At 34.9% G+C, this 10347-nt stretch overlaps 1 protein-coding gene across 2 annotated transcripts in view; it reads left to right on the forward strand.

Annotated features, from left to right (window-relative positions):
• SLC27A6 (solute carrier family 27 member 6) overlaps window positions 1-4169 on the forward strand; it is a 43635-nt gene extending 39466 nt beyond the window's left edge. For both annotated transcript variants that reach the window (XM_074812234.1, XM_074812235.1), the window contains 2 exons: window positions 1060-1190; window positions 3271-4169. In XM_074812234.1, the coding sequence (XP_074668335.1) occupies window positions 1060-1190; window positions 3271-3447 (308 nt within the window). In that variant the 3' untranslated portion in view covers window positions 3448-4169. The remainder of the gene's footprint in view (window positions 1-1059; window positions 1191-3270) is intronic.
• The last annotated feature ends 6178 nt before the right edge of the window (window positions 4170-10347 follow it).

A 10347-nucleotide genomic window follows, 5' to 3' on the forward strand; every position in this document is an offset into this window, starting at 1 on the left:
TGTGCTGAGTGAGGCCCTGCCCTGCAGAAAGCAGCTGGACATATGTCTGAAGATGGGAAAGAGTAAATGAAGTCCTGGTTTTGTTTTGCTTGTGCATGCAGCTTTTGCTTTCCGTGTTAAACTGCCATTTTCTTGATACATGAGTCTTCTTGCTTTGCTTCTATTCCCTTCCTATCCCATGGGAGAAGGAACTGGATGTTTGGTTGTTGGCCAGGGTGATACACAAAATAATAAGAGTTTAAAATGCGAAAAAGGTGTAACTTACCTCTAGTTTAAAGCCACACAACAAAAAAGATAATAATAAAGAAGACTGACTAAAAAATATGAGTTTCGCATTTCCTATCCAACATTTACCTGCAGATTCCTACCCAGTTTTTGCGTCTGTCTTGATATTTGCAGTTAAACATAAACAAGTCAAGTTCCTTAGAGATTTTGTAGCATTAGCAAAAAAAATATAAAGGAGACAGACGTTAAGGTTGGCAGAATGTCTCTGCTGTTATTACTAACTGATGGTTAAAGTGTGCAATTGTTTTTGATTGCTGAAGTTCATTGCTTTTATATTTCACCCATTTTGGTCTTTCCCACAGGCCCACAGTACTCTGCAGACAAACCAGTAAGAACTTTTAACCTCTCTCTCTCTATTAACAACGTTCAGATCCACAGTTTTGAGACAAGATACTGGCAAGAGAGAAAGGCTAAAACTGAAGAGAAGACATAATTGGCTAATCCAGGGAAGAGGCTCACCACTTCTGGTTTTGAGAGACAAATGGTGTTGATGTTTATCCACATTTATTGATTAATATTGAGCATGGATCTCCATTTACTCTTACCTGCCAAACTCATTTACAGCATTATTGCTTAACTGATCTCTTGAGTCATCTCCAAATATATGTAATTTCGTATAAAATATGAATGTAATCTTCCAATTTTACTGAAACTCAGAAAACGATATATGACTATCAGTTTATTAATGCACTACAGTTCTTTTTTGTAAGGCTCATCACTAAAATGTCAACTTTATTCTGTTTCAAAATTCTTATCTCACTTCCTTTCTCCCAGATCATGAAGGAAAAGCAGGAATGGCCTCTCTTATTTTAAAGCAGAGTACATCATTAGACTTGGAGCAAATGTATAAGCAAGTAGTGACCTATCTACCAAGTTATGCTTGTCCTCTTTTTTTAAGAGTCCAGGTAAGCTGCATTATTGCACAGTGCATACAAACATCTACGTCATTTGAACACAGAGATGGCTAAATGAATAACAGAAAGTGCTTGCTCATATATCACTTGATTAGTTTTAGAATTGGTCCTATTTGCTGTCTTCATTAATGGAGTCCTGGGAAACAAATTTCACAAAAAGTCAATAAAATTTGCAGATTATGTTAAAACAGGAGGAACTGTACAAATGAGTAAGGATAGAGATCATAGAAAAGGATTTAGGGAGATTAGAAGCATGAACATGGGAAAACAAAGTTTCATATTAGTAAAATGTGAACAATTGCATCTGGAGAAAATAATCTAAAATCCATTTTATTCAGCGGAAATGAGAAAAGAGATGTAGAGCTAAAGCAGGAGACTGATTGTACACAATTAATGAAATGTTATTTGTTGTATAATACAACGATAAAAGTTAAAGCATTTGAAAAAGTACTAGGTAAATTGAAAAAGTGAATTAGAAATGTACATTATTATTGTTACCACAATAATCATGAAAGAAATCTGTATTTGTGTACTAGTACTTTGCTGTAGTAACTGTCCCATTTGGGAAAAAAAATAGTCCCTCCCCTAAAGAGTTAAAAATGTGAATGTAATACAACGGATTACATATGACTAGAAAAAAATGGGGGAGTATAGAAAACATACAATACTGATCATTACAATAAGTGAAGCCTGACGAGCATCTTCATTTTGAAGACATTTTGAAAGTATTTTGAAAACATCATGACAAAGGCAAACAGAAAAATGGTTTTGAAGATGCTTGTGAAGGAAGTCTCCTAAGTCTAAGGAAAAGATGAAAAAAATAATAATTGTTTTAAAAGAGAAGTTACGGCAGTTGGTTCCCTGGGCCGATCAGATACTGAATACTAATTCAGAATAAAGGGGGGAAAAGGAAAGGCTGTGAAGGATCTTGAAATTGAAATATATGTATAGATATATCTATCTCATAAGTCCAAGAAGATACCTTTTGCAGCAGCATTCTGGTACAAACAAGATTACACTTGAGAATGTTGCAGTAGTCAGTTTATGAAACGATGAGAACCTAGTCTAGATTTATCGCTATACAGAGATACAAAAAAGCCTTTATGCTGGGCAGAAGAAATCTGGACCTTGGATGTAGCCTGGATATCAAGCATCTGGAACTTTGATTAAAATTTAAATGCCGACATTACATGTGAATTGCTGTTGGTACTGCTATCATTAACCAAGAAAGAAGGTAGTGGGTGGCACTTTGACGGATCTAAGGTATGATTACATGTCACATCAATCTATTGAGCTTGATCTGACATGCAGTCATACCTTAGAACATATCAGAATGTTCCTGAGACCAACAAAAGCAGGTAGATACAATCTAGAGGCAAATCTGTAGTAGATACAGTAGCTCTCCGAGTTGGAGATAATACAATTTTTTGTTTTCAGAGACTGTTTGCATATATATAAAAATGTAAAGTCAGAAGAGAAGATAATGGAGAGAGGTCATAAAGTGGGGCTGAGAAGAGGTAGGGAAGATAGAGAAAAGACTCTCACTAGAGATGCCTCCCACTGCTTCTTCTAAGGAACACAGCAACACTGAAAAGAAGCTTGAAAATGTTATAAAATGTACGGTAAAGATCCGCCATCATTTGGACCTGGCTGAATATGAGTGTGGCTGATATAGTATGTGATTCTTTCAACCTTTTATTTAACGTGACAGTCCTGAGTTTTATCAGTAAGAAGTTGTTGATAATGAAGTTTTTACTCTCTTTATGATGTGTAGTTTTAAAATGTGCGCAAATGAAGATGCTATAGATTGTCTTGGGCAAGGCTGGGGCTACACCAAATGAGACACTGTGATGAGACACTGCACAGCGATACAGAAAGCAATGGGCTGTAACTTTTCCCCACCATGTCTCTGGGTGTTGGTCCACAGAAGCACAAAAGTTCTAGTTTTCCAGAGTAATGAGAATAAACAGTATTAACTTTATATCAGGTGAGATTTTCAAAAACAAACATGAATGTTAGCAAAAGAAAATAAGCTCTTCTATTGAATAATTAACCTTTCTCTCTTCTATAGGAAAAAATGGAAATGACTGGAACATTCAAACAACAGAAATTTCGACTGGTGGATGAAGGTTTTAATCCATCTACAGTTACTGATCCTCTTTATTTTTTAGACAGTTCTAAGAAAGCATATGTCTTGTTAACCAAAGAAGTACATGAGATGATCTTATCTGGGAAAATGAAACTTTAATTAACCTAATAATAGGCTATTAAGGGGCAGTCTATATGAGTTACTCTATGAGAAAACAGTAACATTAATTACCAGTATTTATATGTAGTTATGCAAAATAATATTTTATATACTTGATATTTACATTCAGATATGTCTTGTATCTTTCCTCACTTCATCATTATTGTTCACTAATAATTTTTTTACCTCTTGAGACCAATTTCTAAGTAAATGACCAGTAAAACATGACTGAAATCTATTTTATCTTAATTTTGAAGTATAAATGCTGACTCGGATAGTTTTTCTTAGTACTAAATGAACATGAATGATATGTGGTATGAAACACAGTAAAAAAAGATTCAACATATAAAGATATTGTGACAGATGTTGTTGTTCCTAGAGAGAGAAAATATGCCAGTAACACTTTTTTTAATGTAGTTTACATTTCTTATATACTTCTGAATATATATTTTAAGAAATAAAGACTTGACAGTGTTTGGAAGATAGAATAGCTCTTCTGCAGAGGACTTTTCTGATGGAACATTAGATGAAAGGGAGTGAAGAAGCAGCCCTCCAATCAAACTCAAAACTAAGGTTTATACTAACATCACTGCTGAGATTTTTTGTTATAATCCATGCTCTTTCATTTGTTAAAGTGTCTGTTTGGAGAGTCAAATTCTGAATACTGAGCATTAGGAACAGATGAAGAATAGCCAGAGAAAATGTTCACACTTAATGGGGAAAATGACTGCCAGAGATTATTGTATAAAATATAGTAGAATTTTTAAAATTCTAAACCATATGTTCTAATGCATTGCTTTTTGAAAGTTTTAAAATAAAGTGTAAGATTATTTAAACCAAGTTCTGTACTAGCTCTGTTTTATTTAAGTCTGATTGTGTAGAGTTTGTTTTGTAGCCTGTTTTGATACACTAGTTGCACAGTGACCTCCTCTAATGGATTGTGATGCCAGCTTTGATCAACAGGAAGCAATATCATAGAATACTGAAAGGATGACTGTCTTCAATGCTGGGCATCATAAGTCTCTCTTTCTGTCATAACTGTCGTGTGAAACCAGGCTGCTATAAAAGAGTAGGACGTAACATACTTAAAATGTATATTTTTTCTTTCTTCCTACTTTGTTCATCTAACATGATGTTAGAACTTGTGTCAACTTTTGATTCACTGATTATCACTTCCATTGGTTTTTCTTAAAAACCAAAACCAAGGATGCAGTAAAAATATATGAAGATTCATAGCTTGCTTATATTTCTGAATACCATACTCTTTATCAGGCTGCCAGTATAAATAAGCAAGTTTACAATTCTGCAATTTACAAAGCAGCAAGACCAAACAGTACTTACACCAACATTATGCTTTATGGTAGATTGTTAATGTAATTGTTAAATACATAATGGGGAAAGGAAAGAACTGCTGGGTAAGGATGGAAGGGGACACTATGGTCTAGCAACTTCCTGAGCAGTCCCACTTTTTGTCTCTTTCTTCATGTAGTTCCCAAAATGGCTGTCTATGACAGAATGCTGAGGTGGGTGGGGGTTTGCCACTTATTCAGATGAATGGAAGTACCATTACTCAGTTCTGCAGCTAGTTGCGTTTCCCTAGTCCAAAACTGCAAATTTAAGAATCAAGTATTTACCATAAAGTTAAATGCAAGTTTGCAAGTAAGGTTATAATTTTGAGCAAAGGATTGGTTTTTGAAATCAAAATTATTTTATCTCTTACAGCCATCTTACCATAAGTATGTGCTGAATATGCTTCAGGATCCTTTTTCTTCCATTACAACAGTAAAAATTATGCAGTTTCTATGGCAAATAATACAATTTTAAATAATTTTCCAAAAAAATTGTACACTGAGATCCATAGTAGCATGTTTAATCTTATAAGACAATATAAATTAATATAACAAAATAAAATTCTTAGCTTTGGTATCAGATTTACCACTTCTTTGATTTATTTTGCTTTACAATATTTGTAAATAATTGACTGTAAAGATTATGACCAGTGGAAAGGTTCTACCACTTAGATGCAACAGAAATGGGACAGAAAAAAAAAAGAGATAAGGAAACAAGTAAATACCTTTCTGTTAAAAAAAAAAAAAAAAAGGAAACAAAAAACTGTGTCACCATTTGGTGGCTTATTTTGTAAAGTATCAAAGATGAAGATTGTTTCTGAGTGAAGTGGATAGGGCAGAGAGAGCATTAGAGGAAGAAAAATGCATGTGTGCTAACTTTCATGCTCTGTCCACTACTAGGGCAGCCAATTGGTTTTCCTGAGCTCTGTGGTATATTTCAGCAGCAGCAGGACTCTTCTAACTTATCTGGCTTGAGCAGCCTATAGGTGTCTGTTTCCCAGGTGTGACCACTGGAGAAATACTGAATTCCAGCTACTCCCCCTGTATTCCCTAGTGTAACCAAGACAGCCTCGGCAATCTGCCTGTTTTCAAATACTTGTAAAAGAGTCCTGTCCCGTGCACCATCTCAAGAGACAGGATGCTTATGACATCAAGAAAATAATAACAGGAAAATCTACAGAACCATAGGCTCTGTATTTCTTAAGGGGAAGACAGTATTTTATTTTCAATCCAGTAGTTTTCTTTCTTTTAGCCAGTAGGTTAGGTGCCAGCAGATACACTGAAGCATGTTGCAGCAAAATGTCACATTTCCCATGGAATTGTAAACTGTTGAACTGGCACTGAAATTAGGCTAAATGATAATGATGTCCATGTCAAACACCAGGAAGGGCCTTCCTTTCAGATTGAGAAAATATTTGGACCAACCTGTTCGCTTCCCATGCTTATACCCAGATCAATATGTGGAATGGCTTGAGTGTCACTGCAAAATTATGCCCCAGTATTTGCCTGGGAAGTTTCATTTCATATATAGTGGGGGTGAAGAAGCAGTTGAGTGTGGCTGGGCTGTGGATAGAAAGCTGTACCACTAACCTCACATATTAAAGAAGAGGGAGAGATTAAAATAAATAAAGGTAATTATTTTTGAGATTTAGCATATATATCTTGAGGTTTTCCTCTGCGACTGGGGATGGTCAATGATGAGAGAAATGTTTATTTTTAAAAAATGAGATTGGAATTATCATTTAGGGAAGGTAAAATTCTGTGAGGGTAAACATATCCACTCTCTTGTCCTAGTGAATCTGGTACAGTTAATACAGTTATAGTCTGGATTAATTTTCATAAAGCTTTCTCAGGATCCCCAGGAAATGGTAAAAAACCCACAAAGTTCCTAGGCAGATTATGGCCTGAATTTTATCCTCCTCACTCAAGTCAGGTAGATGCAGCTTTTCAAGAGGTGAAGCATCTAAACTGTCTCTCACACCCTCACCAGCATTCCCATACCTGTAACAGCCACCATAAAGAATGTACTTCAATTGACCTACAAATTCTCTGCAGATAACATTCAGAAAACATCTTCTACTGTTGGTTTTGCATATTTTTTGTGGAGGAAAAAAGAGGTAAAGGCAGGAGCAGTCTTGTTTGCATTTTTAAATTGAAAAAATACTGGATGGCTATGGGAGGAAAGACAAAAAAGACTCTCTACTTAAAAAAACAAAAAAAGCAATGATTCATTTTCAGTAGCATGTCTCCAGGTAACAATTCAGCTAGTAATCCAATGTGCATTCTCACATACAGCAGAAATTATAAGGCACATACCAGTATTTATGAAACTTATTCATTAAGTCAAAACTAATTTCAAGCAAATAATGTCCTTCTGTTTAAAATTTGCTATCTTGGAAAATGCTCTTTACGGTAAAATCAGAGTAAAATCAGCAAACATCCAAAGAAAGTTGCATGCAAATAGTAGTAACTTCAGGAATAAATTTAGTGTGATGTATATTATTAGAAGTACTGTCAATAACTGACAGCATTGTCTGACAATTTTGCCATAAGGGTACATCAGAAGATCATCAGATTGTGCCCTGGTATTCAAGACATAATACCTTACACATTATACCATTAATTAGACAAATAGATTATATGATGTAGATGGCAATACTAGTTTTAAATAAACTAAGTCATTAACAGAAATTAAATTCCTCTATCATTAACAAATCTACAAGTTCTTCACAGTCTCAGAATCTTTTACCAAAATAGTCTTCATTCAGTTTCTCCAAAGACTGCATCAGACACAGTTCAAATCAAACACTCAGGAATTGCTTTTGCAATATAACAAAGCAGTCTTCATTGCTGCCTTGCAGCAGGAGATACACTGACCTGTTTCCATCTGGAGCTGTTCCTGGCGCTGTGGGGTTTGCATAGTTCCCATTATTACAGTCCTGCATTAGAAGATGAGGGTTTGGCATTATGTGAGTTGTACCATATACAGGAATGCTTCTTATAAAAAGAGCACCTAGACTGGCAAAAAACCACTTGTTGTTGTTGTTGTTGTTGTTGTCTTCTTTTCTTCAAATAACTGATACTACTATTCTGACAAAACTAATAGTTCTTGCAAGTGTGTATGGAGCAGTATAGGACTGGCCAAGTCTGGTAAATTGCTCTTCGTGGTGGTTCTGGGTTTAGAACTCAACTAAATGGCTCAGCTCACTAAAAAAAAAACCAAATAAATGTTATAATGTTATTATTTGAAGCATATTTTGCAATAAAGGAGTGAATACCTTGATGGGAATTCTAATATGAAAAGAGTCCTGCTAATTAACTGCAACATGCTGAGTACAGGTAAACAGAGTTGTCAGTCTTTTACGGTGCATACTGTATGGAACAACATATCTTTGGTTCTAAAATAGTGTCTAAAAAAGCAGATTTTATCCAAAACCAGACAACTTGTTTTGGTATACAGTTACTTGTCTGGTAAAATTCATTACTCATCTGTTTTTGCTAGGTATTTGTGCATCTTTTTTAACTATATGTGGCCAAAATATACTTGCCAGTTTCCAAATCAGACAAGCTCATTTAATCTAGTTTACATGAAAGATATTTGTAATTGGAAAACTCTGACATTGACACTATTTTTAACTATTATGTTAAAAATAAATTAATCAGATGGTTATATACAGGTTTAAAAATGAAAGTGTTCCTGGGCATTAAGATAATATTTTCTGATTAAAGTTACTCAACCTAAACAAATAGAAATGTAAAAAGCAAAATGTGCCTGTACAGAGTGATGGATGGCAGAGAAGCTAACTGATGACTCTGTGAGTAATGACAACTAGAGTGTTACTCGTGATCCAAGAAAAATATGTTGCAGTGATTAGCACAATTTCCATTCAATTTTCTTTCGATTCTTCCTTTCTCATTCATTCTTTTTTCCTTGCTAACAAAAAAATATAATTGCATTCTTAAGTTTTTTAAAAATTGGTAATTGTAAGTTGGGAACAGAACATACTAATACTGAAACCGGCCATGTTACATGGGAATTCTGTTGGACCCAATAACGAGTACTGACTTTAGTAATCTGGACACATTTTTGTACTAGATATGTGAAAATGTACTCACGGGTTTTTTAAAAAAAGTTGGATTATTTTAGTACATGGCCTCACTGAAAGCACAGAAATTAAACATGGAGACTTTACCAGGTAGCTGCCTTTGAAAATCTGGTGGATGACTTAAATTTTTATCCAAATGCAGAACATAATCACATTAATTTAAAAAATTCTGTTGAATGCCAACATAATTAAATAAAATATAGGTAGATATGAGATCATTAAACACTTGCCTAGCTACTCAGTATTTCCAAAATGGGTTTTTTTCCAAAGTCATTGCTATTAGGCACCTTGCAGTACTTTTCTAACACACCTGTCTTCTATTATATGCTAATAGTTTTCTCCGAGTGGCCTGCACTTTAATAATAAAGACTTGTTCTACACTATTGCCTTCCCCCCCCCCCCCCCCCCCCCCACTGGACATGCTTTTCTACACAGCTTTTCCAGCTCAGGCAGAAACACCTGTGCTATACCAGTCCTAGCTCATGAGCAGATTATGAAGAGCAATTCATTTGTGTCAAACTGTCCTCTCCATGTGTGAAAGGATTCATTTTTACTGGTATTGTAAAAGCACGAATTCGAACATACATCTTCAGAGAGGAATGCCTGAGCTGTAGCTCATTCTACCAGCTTCTTGTCCTAAAGGATGTAGGGACAGGATGTTACTCATACACATTTGTGTTAGTAAATAAGAGCCCTCTCAGATCTATATCTCAGTTACATTTCAATGATAAGGCTTCTCAGTAAGTTAAGAATATTCATAGACAGCAAAACTGACACGAACATCAAAATTGTCTTCTGACATTTAACTTTTTTTACCACAGAAAACTACCAGCTACTGTCATTGGTGGATGCATAAAAAGCGAATGATGTCATTCACTCAAATGTCAGAGCTTTAAAATTAAAAGGTATTTATGTCTGTCAGCTTCTAAAAAACAGCATGTAGGAACTGTAGATTGCTTTCCACTTCCCTAACATTACAATTAAATTCAATACTTCTAGAGTATAACTCTATTGTGGTTCTATTTAAATAAACACCATATGTGTACCTGAAAAAGACACCTCTTAAATATCTCCATTAACTGCATTTCATGGTGAAAACTTTTGGTAGCTTTCCTGCATTTTGTAAAATAAATTTGTTAAAGAAACTGCAAATTGGCTATGAACATGGTATTTCCCAAATTAGCCACTACAATTTAGGGAACTGGATGTGATTAAGCCAATCAGATAAAGTGAGGTACATGGAGGAAAGAGAAGGTTTCAAACCCCTTACATTTTCTGGTAGAGACTAGCACTTGTTACTGGCTATGTAAATTTTCATACAAAAGTCCTTAGCCTGTGAAAATTATTTAAAAAACCCCAAGAATCAGAACATCAGCTATGAAAATGTGGACTGTGCTCCAAATTTGTAAGTGGATCCTTATTCTGTAATAATCCAAATCAAAATC

The sequence above is a fragment of the Strix aluco genome, chromosome Z (assembly GCF_031877795.1).
Source record: "Strix aluco isolate bStrAlu1 chromosome Z, bStrAlu1.hap1, whole genome shotgun sequence".
Taxonomy (NCBI): domain Eukaryota; kingdom Metazoa; phylum Chordata; class Aves; order Strigiformes; family Strigidae; genus Strix; species Strix aluco.